At 40.8% G+C, this 18,711-nt stretch overlaps 1 protein-coding gene across 3 annotated transcripts in view; it reads left to right on the top strand.

Annotated features, from left to right (window-relative positions):
• PLA2R1 (phospholipase A2 receptor 1) overlaps positions 1-18,711 on the top strand; it is a 109,898-nt gene that overhangs the window by 54,488 nt on the left and 36,699 nt on the right. For all 3 annotated transcript variants that reach the window (XR_016350040.1, XM_089779735.1, XM_006111649.5), the window contains exons 18-23: positions 2,695-2,759; positions 3,146-3,249; positions 6,976-7,118; positions 9,321-9,438; positions 12,414-12,544; positions 14,152-14,296. Coding sequence is in view for 2 of the 3 variants with exons in the window: in XM_089779735.1 (XP_089635861.1) it covers positions 2,695-2,759; positions 3,146-3,249; positions 6,976-7,118; positions 9,321-9,438; positions 12,414-12,544; positions 14,152-14,296 (706 nt within the window). In the remaining variant the exon portion in view is untranslated. The remainder of the gene's footprint in view (positions 1-2,694; positions 2,760-3,145; positions 3,250-6,975; positions 7,119-9,320; positions 9,439-12,413; positions 12,545-14,151; positions 14,297-18,711) is intronic.

Genomic DNA, 18,711 nt, shown 5'->3' with positions numbered 1-18,711 from the left:
AATTGTGGTCTTATTTCTGATCATAGCAACCACAGTAAAATCAATAACTGAGAGTGAATTTGGCTAACGTCTCTACTACTGATTGTATGGACTGAAAATTTTTATGGGTAAACTAACTACTTCTCATTGACACAACTGTTTTTTCAGTATCACGCACATTTAAAACCAACTATTTCTTTTGTTAGAAAGGCCAAGGATTAAATGCAGGGCACCATTTATGGGAGGCCAAAGGGGCTCTAGCCCTCTCTCTGTCCCCCTGAATTTTGTACCAGGGTCTACTCACCCTAGCCCCAGACAGAACTCTTGACTGAAAAAGCCTGAGTGTGGTATGTGATGAATTCAGATGCTGGGAGCAGCATAGTCCTTGGGCAGGGAGTATATTTATAAACAGAGCTGGGGTGATTATGATAACAAAATGCTTGTCATTAAAATAAGCTAAAGATCCTTAGATTATCATAAAAACATTGTCAGGCACTCTGGTTAAAAGATAAGAAACAAAGTGTTTCTTGTATATTAGCTCCATGTAGATTAGCAATCAAAAAACTAACAGTACTTTGGGACTCATTAGGAAAGAGATCGATAATAAGACAGAAATGACCACATTGTGTATAAATCCATGGTGCAGCTACATATTGAATAATGTTTGCAGATTTGGTCACGCCATCTCAAAAAAGATATATTGGATTTGGAAAATTTGCATAGAAGGAAAACAGAAATGATTAGGAGTACTAAATAAATTCCATATGAGTAAAGATTAAAAAACTGGCACTTTTCAGTTTGGAAAGGAGATGATTAAGGGGGAGACATGACAGAGATCTATAAAATCATGAATGGTGTGGAAAAATGGAATAAAGAGGTGTTATTTATTCTTTCAAATAACAGAAGAAGTAGGAGTCGCTCAATGAAATTAATAAGCAGCAGATAAGCAACCTGTGGAACTCTTTGACAGAAGATATTGTGAAGGCCAAGACTATAACAGAGTTAAAGAAGAGCTAGATAATTTCATGGAGAATAGGACCTGCAATGACTGTTAGCCAGTGTGGTCAGGGATCAAACACCATGTTCTGCAGGTTCCTTGCTTGTTTGCCAGAAGCAAGGAATGGGTGATGGGATGAATTACTCAATTACATGCAGTTGACTGTTGTGTTGATTCCCTCTGAAGTACCTAGCATTGGGCACTGTCAGAAACTAGGATACTGGGCTTGGTGGACCTTTGGTCTCACCCAAAATTGCCATTCTGATATTCTTACATAGAACCCAGACCTGTCTGCCTCCTGCTGTAACCCACTAGGCCCCAGTGATCATCTAAAGCTGAGATAGAACCCAGAAGTTCTGATGGGCACCTCTCTCTCTCCCTCTCCCCTCAGAGTTAGTAACAAAGTAAGAATATATATTAAAATTCTAAACCCAACAGTGTTCCTCAAGTGACTTGCCACAAGATTTCAAAACATGTTGTTATTAGAGCTGTGTGGATCTAATTTTATGTGTCCTTCTTTTATATAGAAATTAGATACAGGACTCCTGTCAGCTAATCACTAAATTATCTGCCAGAAATCTAGAGTTTTCAAGTCCGTAAGTAGGTCCTGGAATCATGGTTAAAGTTGACCCTCTCCCCAAATAAATCTGAAATAGTACCCCAGGAGAAGTCCCCACCCACAGTTCAGGGGAAAGGCATTTTGGCAGGGCAATGAGTAGGAGTTTATATTGTTTTTGTCTGTATTGTATCTATTCTCTGGATTAAAAAGAACACTCACTGTGAAATATGTAGTGTAGAGCTGTAATAATAAAGACATTAAAATGTTCAGTAACCAATTTTGTAAACTTTAATGACTTTTTAACATTATTTTAATACTAAAACGGTATGTTTGCATTAAATAAGTTAAATGAATTACCTGATTTTAAAAAAAATAAGTAAACAAAACAAGTTCAGGTTCAGATTTGAATAGCAAATTGCATCCCACAACAAAATTTTACAAACTCTAAATCCCTAAAATTGGCAACTTATCCTCTGTAAATTAGAGCTCCAAATACAAACCCAGGGCAAATGTTCTTGTCCTTGCATGAATAGTCACAGTGAAGTCAACGGGCTGGCTCACAGGAATTAAGGCAGGGCTACTCAACATGTGGCCTGTGGGCTGCATGTGACCCGCAGCCCATTTGTTTGCGGCCCACAGTGCAGTTTGGGTTTACGGCTCAGCACGCAGCCCGCGGGTGCGAAACAAAACAAAAAAGTAGTCAATATAAGGGTCTTCTGTTAATATGCTTTTTAGTAGTTAAATTCCTGGACTGTCATTGCTCATTAAAAGTGCTGTCATATGGGTGGAAATTGGGTAAGTATTGTATTGTATTAATATCAGCAGAACTGACTTAAATGGGGCCTCCATGTTGTGTAGTCTTGCCTTAATCTTTGTATTCATGCCTGTCAGTGTGAAAGAAGCTATTTGCATATATTTGCATATATATTTACATGTATATGCCACCACACTTAAGTTGTGGCTCTCGGCATGTGCTGTGAGTATCATTGTGGCCCCCGTAGCTTCCAAAGTCGAGTAGCCCCAAATTAAGGCAAGGGGGATTTGGACTTGATGTTGTTCCCATTGACCTTGATGGGAGCAGTAGTGGGCCTTAAGTGTTGTCTGTGCTTTACCAGCAGAACAATATGTAATTAAACTCTGGTTACAAAAATTCTTACAGCTATCAAAAAGTGATTTACGCTGGTGGATTGGATTGCATTCCGAAGTACCTAGTGATGGATTTCGGTAAGAATGTACTTAAAGATGTACTTGGGATTGTTTTATCTTGTCTTGTCTTTTTAATTGAAAGATTTTGTTGCCAAACGGCAAGGCAACTTGTAAAAATAAGACTGTTTTATGACTGCATGGGATGTGAAGGATGAACTCAGTTTGTTGGCAGAGCAAGAGGGGCTGTAGTTCAGAATGTCTCACTGTTTTTCGTATTTGAATAGTATTTCTTCAGAAAGAGCTATAATGGATACAACACAACAATGTGAATAGCGTTTTTTGTGAGCCTATTAAAGGACATTTTCTATTCCTTACCTGTTTGGAGGCATTTATTAATGTATGTGGCAATTTGAGGTGAAGAAAAAAGAAGAGAGTATCACTAAGTGTTTAATGTTTCGGTGCAGCTGGAGAGACGGGTCGCCAGTAGTTTATGAGAACTGGAATGAAGAAAGAGAAAGATCTGTGCGCACACAAGGGGAAAGATGTGGCTTCATTTCATCACATACAGGTCACTTTTACATTTTTCTTTATTGTATTAATCCAAAAGTAATTTTATCAGCCTTTAGGGGTTATTTCACTTTTTATTGCTAAATTAGATTGAGATTTATATTTTGCTAGAACATGCAAAAAAACCTCGCAGACTAATTTATTTTTCAACAAGTAGCCCCTAGATAGTGACACACTTATTTTGAATAAAGTAGTAAGGAAAATAACTTGAAAATATTCTCACATGCTGAGTCAAAGCATTTCAAGCAAATATATTAAGGTTCTAAATATTCAGTATCAAAATTATAAATAGTTCAATCATATAATGAATGTTCAGTGCATATTAGAACTTGGTTTTAAACAGCAGTAATGCTAATGCACTGCCAACTCTGAGTTGTTCATCCCAGTGAGTCAGATGAATTTAGTAATGATTTTCAATCCTTTTATAAACTATACTTTCCCCAGTACAAAATTGTACTAATTCAATGCTCTAGCTCAGTTTAGGTTCTTTAGCCAGTTTGCTTAGGAATTGTTGGTACAGTTTTGTATTCCCTTATCACCTTTTTACATTATTCATTAAATCTGTATTTTTGCTGTTATCTGTAATCAAAATTATAGCATTGCCAGCTCATGACTTTTATCATGTATCTTGTGATATGTGGTGTTTTTCTTAAAGCCCCACTTCCTTATGTCATTTTATAATTTAAGTGTTCCAGCATTAGTGGTTTTTTATTAAATTAAATTAACTTTCTAGCCCTTGTGGAAATGAAATGATAAAAAATGTAACAAGGTTCACCCTAAGGATGTTAAATTGTGGTTATCTTGCTAATCGTGTAGTCGATACAATTGTATCGACTACACGATTAGTCGGTAAGGACCACTCTGCAGAGCCACAGCAGGGGACTGAGCAGTCCTGGCTCTGGGAGCCACTCATGCTACAGCTCTGCATTTTAAATGTAGTAAGAGCTGCCCGGCTCGCACTGAATCCAGCAGCCCCTGTTTGTGGCAGCCAGGACTGGCCATGGACGGGGGCTCCTGCCAGAGCAGCCTTTGCGCACGGCCAGCCCGGGCCTCCGTGAACCGGGTGCTGCTTGGTGGCGGCAGCCCCTGTCCATAGGCAGGGGCCCAGCTTCCTGCTGCGACCTCTGCAGACAAAAGGCTGCAGGGGAGGGGACAGGCGGCACTGCGGAGACTGTGGTAGGGAGCTTTTAAGCAGTCTCCACCCAGTACCGACTCCTCCCCCCTTCTTTCCCCTTGGTGCCTCTCATAGAGACAACTGCTCACTAACATCCCTAATTCACCCTAAGCTCAAAAAGCAGAAATAAAGCTTTAAAAAGAACCTGAATGCTTGGGGTTGGCAGTACTGTTAGTTCTAAGTGTCAACCAAAGAGATAGTTGCTGTTTGTCAAAATAGATTCAATTTTGAGAGTAGGTTCAGTGGCAAATGTTTTGTTGTTTTGTGGCCTTGTAAGAAGCAGTGTTTTGAAGTGATGATGAGGGTAAGCAAAGATGAAATATATAGGCAAGTGGTATTACTGCTTAGTAGAAAGGCTCATAGATTGCATCACCTGAAGTAGTGTCAATTGCCCCATCTTGGAGTAACCAAGACCCTGTTGTGTTCCCAGAGAGCGTGTGGCTGTCCTCATGGCTAAAAGTGAAGATGTTTTACAGACCTTGTAAGGAAAAGAACAGATGAAATCAGACAAAATGGGACCTTCCTGTTACTCTTAGGCTGAGTTATAAGGAGACTCTGTGATTTCCTACTTTTTTGTTTTCCAGTAAAGGTCATCACCGTCTACCACCAGAGTCAGGAAGATTTTAGAGCATAGTAGCTCAACTGAGCTGCCACTCCACTTCTCCTCCTCCTCCCCAGATTGCTGCTGATGCTCAGCACCTCTGAGCAACAGATCGGACCCTTTATATTGTACAATGCTCAGCAGTAAATTGCCACTAGAGAGTTACACACTTCATTGCTCATGTAGACCAATGTGCGTGTTACCCATCTTAAGGGTAAATGTAGATGAGGATGAAGGGGTCTGGTCAGAGAATGGGCAAGGAGCATATAGGGGGTGAAAAGTGTCCATTGGCCTGCCTGGAGGAGGGGTTTGGCTGGCTAGATAGGAGGATAGGGTTGCCAAATTTCTAATCACACAAAACCAAACATCCTTGCCCTGTCCGCCTCTTTTCCAAGGCCCTGCCCACTCCATCTTCCTCTCTCTCTGTGTTGCTCACTCTCCTGCACTCTCACTCATTTGCTCATTTTCACAGGGCTGGGACAAGAGGTTGGGATGCAGGAGGGGGTGAGGCTTCCGACTGGGGGCACAGGATCCAGGGTAGGGCCAGATGCGAGGGAATCAGGATGTGGGAGAGGACTCTACGGTAAGGAGAGGGGGTTAGGGTACGGGCTCCAGGAAAGAGTTAGGGTGCTGGAGGCGGTTCAGGTCTGGGCAAGGTATTTGGGTATGAGAGGGGTGCAGGGAGCAAGATCCAGGCATTGTTTACTTTGGGGGGGGGGTGCTCCCTGGGAGTAGCTTAGTGTCCCTTGGCTCCTAGGTGGAGGCCTGTCAACCTAGTGGCTGTGCATGGTACATGCTGCCTTCACCCACAGGCACAAGCTCTGCAGCTCCCATTGGCTGTGGGCCCTGGCCAATTGGAGCTGCAGAGCTGGTGCATGGAATGGGGACAGCACATGGAGCTCCCTAGATGTCCCTCCACCAAGGAGTCAGAGGGACATGTTGCCACTTCTGGGAGCCATATTGAGCCAGGTAGGGAGCCTGTCAACCAGATTTTTAGTGTCAGCAGTGCTGGCTGGGGCTACCAGAGTCCCTTTTTGACTGTTCCAATCAAAAACTGGACACCTGGCAAGAGACCTAGCTTGGGGGGCTGACCAACATGGGAGCATGGTCCCCAGATTGGTGTAAAACTCAGCTAACATAAGCAAGGGAATGTGCAAATAAGCTTCTGTGGTAATTGTAGGCAGCAGCAGAGGGCAGCAGAGACTTTTCTCTGCCTCCAGCACCAAACAGGCAGTCTGTGGGTCTGACTTTAGTGCAAATCATACTTTTCTGTTTTTTCAAATTTGGGACTTGACCAGATGTGGTTTTCAAAAGTTGTTGTGTTATACAGATTTGAGCTGTTAAAAAATGTCCATAGACACTTTTGTTGAAATTGAAATTGTTAGTAGGAACATGTTGATTCTAACAAAATTTTCAACAGAAAAAATGTCTAAATGTTTCACTCCAATAGTGCTAAAACAATTTTGTTCTGATAGAACAGTTTTGATTCCTTTTGTTTAGTTGTGCATATTAAATTAAAATATTTAAATGTTATATCAAATATAATATGTTTAATATGTTTTAAATATCATAAACTAAATTAATCAAAATAATACAAACAAAACATTTCAGCTATACTGCAATAAAATATTATAGTGGTTCCAAATCAAAATTTTTTCTGAATTTTCCTTTCACAACAAAACTCCAAATTTCAGATGAATGAAAACAAAATTGAAAATGACAGTGTTTCCAATGGAATGTATATGCCAGTTCTTGTGCACCTCTAATATAAAAAGACATACAAAGAAATATCATTGAATTGAATTTAGGACCTTGTATCATTTGGCCAATAAAGGTATAGAAATATTAATAATAAATCTGAAAAATAGTAATTTCTAGTCATCACATTGATGTACATAGCAACATTTCTAACATGAATATATTAATATAATTGTTATAATTATTTTTCACAGGACTTTGGGGTGATGAAAACTGTACCACTTCTCTTCCTTCTATTTGTAAGCGTAAAACTGTATGGAAAATAGAGAGAGAAATTCTAAGAGGCCAGAACCATCAAGGAGTATGTCCCAAAGGATGGCTGTACTTTGGATTCAAGGTAAAAAAGTGTATTTTTGTTTGTTCAAAACTCATTGTAAACTTACGATAGTGACTATTTAAAAATATTACTTATTATTAAGAACATTTTTCCCCTTTTGATAACAGATTTTTTAGGCATATAAACATAGGCCCAAATTCTGCAAATGCTTATGCTGATCAGTACTTATGTACACAAATAGTTCCATTAAGTTATAAAATGTTATGATTTTGTTGAGTAAAATGGGTATGCCTGCATATGAAGTTACAGTGGAGTCCGGATTAACCGACACCCAGTAATCTGACACTCTGCTTTATCCGTCCCTGCAGCTCCCGGGGACAAAGTCGGATACAGCGCGGGCCAGGACCGCTTGCTGCCCTGTTGCTCTCTAGGAGCAGCTGCTGCCGCTCCTGCCAGAGATGAAGCAGCCCTGACAGGAGTGGCAGTAGCTTCTCCTACAGAGCAACGGAACAGCTGATGCCACTCCTGTGGGGGATGTCCCCGGCAGGAGCGGCATCAGCTGTTCCCTTGCTCTCTAGGAGAAGCTGCTGTTGCTCTTGCCTGGAAGCGTCCCAGCAGGAGCGGCAGCAGCTGCTCCTAGAGAACAACAGAACAGGTGATGCTGCTCTGCTGGGGACGTTTTGTCCCGGCAGGAGCGGCATCAGCTGTTCCGTTGCTCTCTACCGTAGAGTCCGTATTATCCGACATATTCAGTAATCCAACTATGTGTCAGTCCCGTTTAGGTTGGATGATAGGGACTTCACTGTATAGGCAGTCCCCGGGTTACATGGATCCGACTTACATCGGATCCCTACTTACAAACGGGGTGAGGCAACCCTGCACTAGCTGCTTCCCCCCAGCAGACCAGGGAGACGCGAAGCTAGCGCCCCCCTCCCCCGCCCCCCAGCAGACCAGGGAGATGCGGAGCGGCTTTTCTCAGCAGACACCTCAGTTTGAGAATAAAGGACTGAGGGAAGTGAAGTGTGGGAGAATAAAACTGAGCTCTGGAGAAATGTTTGGCTAGAGTTTCCCCTACAATATGTACCAGTTCCGACTTACATACAAATTCAACTTAAGAACAAACCTACAGTCCCTATCTTGTACGTAACCCGGGGACTGCCTGTACTTGTGTTTTTGTGTCACATATGTTCAGTGTCTGCAGGATTGGGGCCTTAACCTTTTCCGTATCCCATGGCCCAATTAAGGCATGTGCACTAAGAAGGGTTTTATCTCCTAAAATATTATTCCAATGTGACAAGACTGTGATAAAGGGAGCCCCTGTATTTTTACTTCAAAAACTGTCACACTCTTTCTTGTACATGTTACAATAATGTTCAGAACAGATTATAAACTGAAATCTATTCAAACTCTAGAGTTGGTATCTTTTGGTTTATATTAACCCTATGGTTTCTGTAATCCCAGGACAGACAGTTGGACTCATTCCTGGTTAAACTCTATTGGCTTCAGGGGTAAATTTGGCCCAAGAAACATTTCAACTTTAAAAAGTATAGAATCTCATCCTGATCAATTGTGACTGAAAATTAATGCCAAGAATGTAGAAGAGATTTGCTTATGTAAATAAATGTTTATTTTTTTAATGGCCTGTATGATTTGATGGCTTCAGTCTAGTTCTTGCTAGACAAATGTCCACATCACAGTATTCTTGACTCTGATCTTGATTTTTCACTCTTAGGATACGTCTACACGGCATGGCTAAAGTCAAATTAAGCTACGCAACTTCAGCTGCATCAACTTAGTAGCTTAAGTCGAAATAGCTTAATTCAGTTTTTGGTGCTGTCTACCCAGCAGGAAGTTGAAGGAAGAACACTTATCCTTAGACTTCCCTTACACCTGTGAAGTGAGGGTTGCCATGGGTCGGAGTAAGTCCTCCAGCTCGACATTATTTCAAAATAAAGGCATGTAGTGTAGATGCACATGATTCTGAAATAATGCTGCTGTGTAGATGTACCCTTTCTGAATGTTAATAAGAATGAAAACTCAAGAGAGGCCTAGATATGGAAAGAGCATGGACATTGACCTGCCCTATCTCCCTTTGAAATGATTCTCATTCTTGCTTAGGGTTCAAACACAATGGTGTGCCATTGCCCTTGTTGTACTTATTTCATGGGTAATCAGAAGACTGTAGTAACTTTAACAATCACCAAACTAATTTTAAAATCTAGATTATAGATAAAATAAGTATTTTCTGTTGTTGGAAAATAGTGCTTCTTGATACAAATTCCAAAGAATCCAGACCATCTGAGGAACTGGTACTCTGCCCAAACTTTCTGCAGTGAACAGAAGGGGTCACTTGCTTCTATTGAAAATGAAGCAGAACAAGGTACATTACAGATCATACTGTATTGCATTGCAATAAAGATAAAATTGTATTTGTTTTATTAAGAAGTAAAGTATAGTCTTAATTACAGGACTGTGAATGAAGAACACTTACATTTCAAACATGGCTATACTAATAGCTCTCTCAAGTGACTTTGAACAATGCTTTTAAAATCTCCATTCTTCAGTTTTTCAAATGGGTATAATATTTCCTTGTATTCTTCAGAAGTGTGTTTTAAGAATTAGTTATTGTTTGCCCAACAGTTTGTGCTTACATACTAAGGTGATGCATGAATTAGAAATGCCAAAGACAGAAAAATATATTTTTCAAAAACTGCTTTTTAAATTTCCTGTATTAGGAATACAACATTATAATATTGTAAAATCTACTTAATTAAAAATAGTGATAATGATGAAAAACTAGCACCCTCGATACATGAAGATAGGGTGATTAAGAATAGCAAAAGATTGAGCATTCCAGTAATTGAAGGATCATTGGATCATCCTGAAAACATTGCTGGTACTCCACTTAAAAGAAAGGGGGGGAAGAGTAGGAATGAGTATTATGCTGCTGGGATTTGCATTTGGATTACTGTGTTAAATTTACAAATGTTCTTGAAAAAGGGGTGAACAGGGACTAATCCATAGCTGACTGCAAAGAGCTACAAAGGGATTTCACAAAATTGGGTGACTGGGCAACATGAGGGCAGATGGAATTCAGTGTTGATAAGTACAAACTAATGCACATGTGAAAATATAATCCTAACTATAGATACAAAATAGCTGTTATCACTCAGGAAAGAGATCTTGAAATCACTGTGGATAGTTCCCCAAAAAACATCTGTTCAATGTGCAGTGGCAGTCAAAAAAATAAAAAACTAACAGAATATTGGGAATTATTAGAGGAATAGATAAGAAGACAAAAATATTGCCTCTATATAAAGTCATGGTATTCCCACATCTTAAATATTGTATACAGATCTGGTCACCCCATCTAAAAAACCCAGATATATTGTATTTGGAAATGGTACAGAAAGGACAACAGAAATGATTAGGGGGTAAGGAACAGCTTCCATATAAGAGATAAACAAAACTGGAACTTTTCACCTTGGAAATAAATGACTAAAGGTTTGCAGGGGGATAGATTAGATGTCTAGAAAATCATGAATGGTGTGGAAAGACAGAATAAGAAATGTTATTAATTTCTTCACTAACATAACTCAAGAAGCTGACCCAATTAAATGTATAGGCAGCAGATTTAAAACAAACAAAATAAATAATTTTTCCACAATCAACTTGTGGAACTCTTTTCCAGGAAATGGCGGAAAAGCTCAGACTATAACAGAGTTCCAATAAGAACAAAATAAGTTCAAGGAGTAGCCATCATTGGCTGCTAGCCAGAATGGGCAGAGATGGTGTCCCTAGCTTCTGTTTGCCGGAAGCTGGGAATGGGTGACGGGATGGATCATGATGATTGCCTTTTCTGTTTATTCCTTTGGAAGCACCTAGCATTGGACACTGTCAGCAGACAGGATACTGAGCTAGAAGGACCTTTGGTCTGACCCAATATGGCCATTCTGATATTCTTATATAGAGCTAAATGTATCTGCTGTCTTGCTATAACCGATTAGTCCCCATTCCTCATCCAGAGCTGAGATAGAGCCGAGGGCTATGTCTACACTACGCGTTTATTTTGAAATAGTGCATCCACACTACAAATCCCCAGTGAAATAGCGCAGATTTATATCAGTCCACACTGTGATTGCATTTAAAGCCCCCCAGAAGCACTCCGGGCAGGGCATCAGGACAGCAGTCACTTCTGGTAGCTGCTTCCTGAGGTTCATGCTTAAACGGGCTCGCCTCTGCAATCGTGTCTCACACTCTTCTCCATTGCCTACCTCCTGGACGGATGGCAAACTCACACCATGTGCTCTGGTTGCCCTTGCGGACGTGACAGCACTTCCACCATGGAACTGGACCTGCTGCAAAGCAGTCACCAGCTATTAGACTTCCTGCTGCAACTCCTGGTGCAATTTAAACCCTGCAGGAGAAGGGAAGTTATAGAGTTTTGAAGGATGTAGAGAAAGATGCCACCAAGGTAGCTGTGAGACGCTCTGGAGGCTAAGTATTTTGAAATAAGCACAGTTGAGCATCCAAATTCACCCTATTTCGAAATATCAATTTCAAAACAGGCATTATTCCTCATAGAATGAGGGGTTATTATTTCTCTACAGCAAGCCCATTATTTCAAAACAATTTTGAAATAATGCGCTTGCTGTGTGGATGCTCGCCTTGTTACTCTGTAGTGTAGACATGCCTTAGGAGTCCTGACAGGGTCTATCTGTCTCCATAAAGTTAGTAACAAAGTAAGAATATACATTAAAATTTTAAGGCTAACCTGTGTCCCGTCCCGTAAGTGACTTGCTACAATGTCAGAATATGTTAGTGTTAGAGATGAGTGGGTCTAATATTTATTTAATTTTCTTTTTTATATATAGGAATTAGATACAGTGCTCCTATCAGCTAACTGCTAAGTTGTATGCCAAAAACTAGAGTTTTCCAGTACCTCGGTTGCCCCTGGATAGAGATGATGCATGTGGGGGGAGGGCGGATGGGGTTGGCTTCCCGCCCTCTCCATTTGGTGCGTGGCTTTTACAGAGCATGCTCAGTAACACTGTTGAAGCCTCTGTCCTTAGTCTGCCCCTCCCAAGCTTTCACTCTCTCCCCTCCTCATCACAGCATGGACAGATCCCTCCCTCCCACTACCAAAATCTGAAATAGCGCCTCTGCAAACAGTACCAGTACATTTAAGATTAGATGGAAATGAGATGCTGCAAATGTTCTTTCCTTCTAATAAGGGCAGTAACTAATAAGGGCATTAGTTGGTAATAAAGTTTATCCTTTTTTAAAAATGTGCTTATTGTGGCTAGATAGCTTATATTAAATTGTGTCTTAAAATCCATTCCTTTCTTTTTTCAGCTTTCATAACAATGAATCTGTATGGACAGAGGACTAGTGTTTGGATAGGTCTGCAGAGTGATGATTATGACAAATGGGTGAATGAACAACCGAAAGTATATTCCAATTGGTCTCCAGTTGAAGCAGCTCAAGTAAGTTTTTTGAAATATATTTGTGAGGAGGTGTTGCTTTGTACATATTAATCAGTGATTTTTTTAAAGGATATGTCCTGATTTTGACAGGTTCAACCTGAGTTCATTTTTGCATGTCCTCAAAACTGGGGGCTCAGTTTCATAGGTCCAGTTAGATATGGGCAAAAATTATTCTCTGTAGATATCTAGCTATTTGATTTACACCACCAATCAGGCAGACACACACATTGCATCATTTACTACTACAGCACAGGTGGGCAAAATCTGGCCTGCCAAACATTTAGATATAGCCTGCCACATCCCAGCAGGCTCCTTGGCTGCCACAACCCTGGGGCCAGCTTGTGTCTCTCTGCACTGCATACCCCTTGGAGTGGGGGTGGGTCTCCACACCCTCTCCCCACCCCCAGTAGTATCCTCACAGCCACCCTTGGTGGGTTTCTGGACAATGGGAGTTGCAGGGGCAGTGCTTGTGGATGCATGCAGCACACAGGCTACGGCTACACTGCCGTTTCTTTTTGTGGAAGAAAATATGCAAATCACGTGTAGACGTGGCCAAGTGTCACAAAAAACCTCTCTTTCACAAAACCCCTTATTCCTCGTAAATCGAGGTTTACAGGATTTTGTGAAAGAGGGGTTGTTGGTTTTTTTGCAACATTTGGCCCCGTCTACACAGGGCCAAATAGCTGCAAAACCTCTTCTGTAAAAATAATTGGAAGAAGATATGCAAATACAAGCGTGATTTGCATATCTTCTTCCGCAAAAAACCGGCAGTGTAGCCGTAGCCACAGAGACCAGCTACCTTTTCTCCCCATGGGGTGCACCATACAGAGAGACACATGCTGGCCCCAGTAGCCAGCTGCTTTGAGTGACATATGAAGCCATGGCAGACAGGGAGCCTGCCTGAGAGTCCCTCTGGGCTGCCAATCAGGAACCATCTACAGTAAGCACCTCCCGACCAGAACCTGCACCAGGCACCTCACTCATGCACCCCAACCCTCTGCCCCAGGTCACAACCCCCTCCTGCACCCAAACTTCCTCCATGATCTTGCCCTCTCTGTCCCCATACCTCAGATCATAGCCCCTTCCTGAACCCAAATTCCCTCCCAGAACTCACACTCTCTCCTGCACCCAAATCTCTTATCCAGAGCTCCCTCCTGTACCCAAACTCTTCTCAAACTCCACATTCCTGCCATTAATATCATAGATCACTTACCAAATTGTTGAAGTCGTCCCCTCTCCATGTTACAGCTATTGACAGGCATAAAATTGGAAGCATACCAAGTGTTAATCAGGTTTTTTACATTTATTCCAGAGAGACTGGGGAACCAAAATTTTCATAAAGGGTACTAAGCAGAATATTGCTTTATGCACAGAAAAATATTTAGTTCTGATTTCAAATTCTTCCAACTTAATTATGCACATTTTTCATTATGATGTTTCAATCTTTAATTATGATAATGTATATTGGAAAGTTCATGTTTAGTGACTGTCAGTTAATTAATATTCCATGTATTTTCTCTCTTAATTATTTTTATTTTAATCAGTTAAGAATTATCTATTTATTTTCAGGCAGTGTTTATCATTATCTCGATATACATTTATTACAGGGTCAGGAATATGACGGTGTTAATATTCAAGAACAAGTTTCATTGTGTACCTTGGTCTCAAATAACCCTAATTTTCATTTTACGGGAAAATGGTACTTAGAAAGCTGTGAGAAAAATTATGGCTTTATCTGCCAAAAGTCTCAAGGTAAGGATTTGTTTCTGTTTTGCTCTCCCCCTCAGCCCTCTTCATTGTTATTTAACTTACTCACTTTCTGTTGTCTCAGCTGTTTAATGATGTATAAAGTCTTTATAAACCAAGGAATGTAATAGGGATGTCAACATGTAGTCAACTACACAATCAACCGATAAGCCTTGGCTTATTGGTTAATCTTGTTGACTACATGGACTCCCCTCCCCTTGCTGCCTCTGGTGCCCGTGAGGAGCTGGCTTCTAATAGAGTGTCAACAGTGCAGAGGGTGAGGGGGGCAGGCTGAGCACACACGTGCAGGAAGCTGGCTTTCAAACATGCTCCCCTCACGTGCCAGCTCCACAGACCCACCTGCCCGCCCCCTTGCTGTCTTCTACAGAGGCAGCAAGGTGGGATAGGCAAGAGCCAATGCAAGCTCTTTGCTGCCACCTCCTCATCGCGCTGCTGCCTCTATCAGCAGTAGCAGCATGAGGGTGGTTTAGGGGAGGCTGCCATGAAGCTCCCCACAGATAGAGGCTGCTCCGGCATCCCATGGAGCAGCCTCTGTCCATGGCAAACCTGGGCCCACCGCAGACAGAGGCTGGTTTATGGCAGCAGCCCCTGTCCATGGGGGAGTCCAAACTCCCTGAGAATAGGAGCTGCTTCCGTGGACCAGCCTCTATCCATGGGGAGTTTGGACCCTCCACAGACAGGGGCTGCTGCTACCGCATGCTGCTGTCTCTTTATTAGAGGCAGCAGCACAGGGCAGCAGGCAGTCGATCTGCATGGGGAACTAGTTTTTAAACTGACTCTGCTCATTGACCGACTCCTGCCTTCCATCCTGCACTGCTGCCTCTGATATAGAGGAAGCAGTATAGGGTGCAGGGGGCTACCAAGGAGTGAGGCTGGGAGTGCACTAGCTGCCAGCTCCTCCTCCAGAGACTATTGAATAGTTGTGTAGCCGCTAAGATTTCATGCGGTTACACAATTATTCAATTAAACTATATCTATCATCCCTGGAATGTAATATATATGACCTCTTACATGGTTTTACATCAACAGCCTAACTTATCTGTAATATTTTGTATATAGAAACATTAGTAGATGAATAATACCAAGAGTAATATCTTTGTTTTTTTCTTCTTCTGACTATATATTGCATATCTTAGATCGTAGGGAGAATTGGGTATTATGGGTGATTCATATCTTGAAGTAATTGTATGAAATTTACACTAAGCATCACAAGAAACTACTGACAATGAGATACAGTGTGAGACCTGTAAAACTGGAAAAGACCTGTAAAGTACTGTAGAGAACAGTCCATATAAACAGGAAGATAGATTAGATGACCTAATATAGTTTTTTCACCCATTGATTCCAAAGCCAATAGGAATCACTGCAATCTTCTAGTCTGACCTTCTGTATAATATAGGCATAGAACTTCTGCAAAAATTGGGAATGGTGAAGAATCCACCACAACCCTTGGTAAATTGTTCCAGTGGTTAATTACTCACTGTTAAAATTTTGCATCTTATTTCCAGTCTGAAAATATCTAGCTTTAACTTCTAACAATTAGATCGGGGCTACTCAACTTTGCAAGGGGCCACAATGATAGTCACAGCACATGCTGAGGGCTGCAACTTAAGTGTGGTTGCACATACAGGTAAATATATATAGCTTCTTTCACACTTATGGGCATGAATACAAAGATTAAGGCAAGACTACACAACATGCAGTCCCCATTTAAGTCAGTTCTGCTGATATTAAAAAAATGCAATATTTACCTGATTTCCACGCATATGACAGCACGTTTAATGAGCAATGACAGTCCAGGAATTTAACTACTAAAACGCATATCAACAGAAGACCATTATGTTGACTTGCCATTGTGAAGTGTATTCCCAGTGGAGGCCATGTTCAAAGGATCCTACCTGCAGGCTGCATATTGAGCCCCATTGTTATGCCTAAAAGAAGCATACAGGATCTTTTTCAGGGGATAAGGCAACACGCTGCATTTATTGATAATATAACAAAGCAGCATATGCATTCTCACACACACACACACACGCGCACGCGCTCGTCCTGTTGATGGAATAGTTACCAGCCTGTTGCTCGGCCCAACCAATTGGCCAGATAGGTTGAGTACGATGAAGGTGCTGGGTTCTTCTCAATCTGGACTGATGCTCCATAGTTGTAGCAGGACGGAACCCGAAGAATCATACAAGACACCCCATCCTTTGGAGGATTTTCCTTCCATGTGAGTCTATGCATTTTGCCTTGTCAGGCCTTAATCAGTCACTCAGCATCACAATTAGTCTTTCTGCGACATATGTTAATCTGGAAGTTGTTCTCAGTCATCTGGTATCAGTGTGCTGATGACCCGTTGTTGTCTTCCAGAAAATGTTGTTATCGGTTCTCTATTAAGGGGTTCATCCTACCCTTCAGGGTTCGTCAATCTGCCTCAGTCCAGTTTGCGTCTTCAGTGTGCTTTAGCTTAGTTGATAATTATTTGATGCTTCTGAGTCTTTGGCCCCTCCTCTGACCATCTGATCATGTAGCGATCTTCACATTTATCTCTCCTAAAATCTTATCGTTCTCATTCACACAAACAACACGTTTACACAACTGCAGCATAGAACAAAGGGTATTTCTAGTCACTTTAACAAAGTTACAGAGTCTTTCAACATTAAACTTCTTTTTATCTATTACAAGGCTTTACCTAATACTAACATCACCATGCATTGCAATATTCCATCCTTTCACTTTAACATTAAACAGAGCTGGAGCTAAGTTAACAAAGCTGCCTGTATTAGACCATGTTTTACTTTTCTCTGCTAGATTGAAGAACCCACTACTAAATATTTTTTCCTAATGTAGATACTTACAGACTGTAATCAAATTGCCTCCTAACTCTCTTAGTTAAAATTAAATAGATTGAGCTCCTTGAGTCAGTCATTCTCTTGAGTTGTGTTGTCTAATCCTTTTCATTCTTCTGGCTCTTTGAATCCACTGCAATTAAAGAACATCCTTCTTGAATTGAGGAGAATTAGACTTGGTGTTCCAGCAGCAGTCACACCAGTGCCAAATCCAGAGGTAAAATTACATCTTTGTTCATACTTAGGATTCCCATTTATGTGTCCAAGGATTGCATTAGCCCTTTTGGCCACAATATTGCACTAAGAGCTCATGTTCAGTTGGTTATCTACCTGGAACCTTACACCTTTATTCAGAGCTATCACTTCCCAAAAGAGAGTCCCTCATCTCATAAGTTATGCCCTATATTCTTTGTTCCTAGATGTAAACATGTATACATTTACATTTAGTCGTATTGAAATAGATGTTATTTACTTATGCCCAAGAGATCCAGATCTCTCTGTAGCAGTAACGTGTCTTCATTATTCAACACTGCCCAATCTTTGTATAATCTGCAAATTTTATCAGTCGTATTTTTGTTTTCTTCCAGGTAATTAATACAAATGTTAAATAGCATAGTATGGATCCCCATGGGACCCCATTAGAAATACTCCCATTTGATTCCCTATTTACAATTACTTTTTGAGACCTATCATTTAGCCAGCTTTTAATCCTTTTAACGTGTTAATTTTATTAGAGAGATAAGATGGCTGAGGTAATACCTTTTGATGGACCAACTTTTCTTAGTGAAAAAAAGATAAACTTTAGAAATATACATTTGACCTGGAGTTTTTCCCCAGGTCAGATGTTAATTTTGTATTGTCCTAGTTGTTTAATCAAAGTATCATGTGATAATAGATCAAATGCCTTATAGAAGTCTAAGTATTATATCAACCTTTACCTTTATCAACAAAACTTACAAGCACATTAAAAAATCAAGCTAGTTTGACAGGATCTATGTTCCATAAAAGTCCATGTTGATAGGCACTAATTTTATTACCCCCTTTTAAAATATTGTAAATTGAGTCCCATATTAGTTGCTCCATTATCTTGACTGGGATTCTGATTTACATTCATTAATATAAACTATTATCCCCTTTCGTGACCTAGGATGCTTGGGGCAGCCCTCACTGAGAATGCTAAGGTCAGGGCATACTGAAAAAGAGGGAGTAGATATTTCCAAAACGGATAGTTAACACTGAAGTTAAACTCACCAACCAGTCACAAACTGTGCTTCTGATCCCACACACTGGTTGTCAAGAAACTTTAAAAAAATCACAGAGCCCTCCCCCCCCTTATCGTATTCCAGTTCTCTGACTCCTAATCAGCACTAGGTCTAATACAGTGAGAAGTTATTTAAAAACTCACTGTACCAAAAGGATCAGTCACATTACTAGTCAATGTTAGTTTGGATCTTACCCCAAAATACCACACTGCCAGCCTGCCTAAAACTTAAGATTTATTAGAAAGAGAGAGAGAGAGAGAGAGAGAGAGAGAGAGAGAACAAGAAGCGGATTGTT

This window comes from Pelodiscus sinensis, chromosome 7, assembly GCF_052426305.1.
Source record: "Pelodiscus sinensis isolate ZL-2025 chromosome 7, ASM5242630v1, whole genome shotgun sequence".
NCBI lineage: Eukaryota > Metazoa > Chordata > Testudines > Trionychidae > Pelodiscus > Pelodiscus sinensis.
Note: the sequence above shows the minus strand (reverse complement) of the source record. Positions and strands in the feature narration are given on the sequence as shown.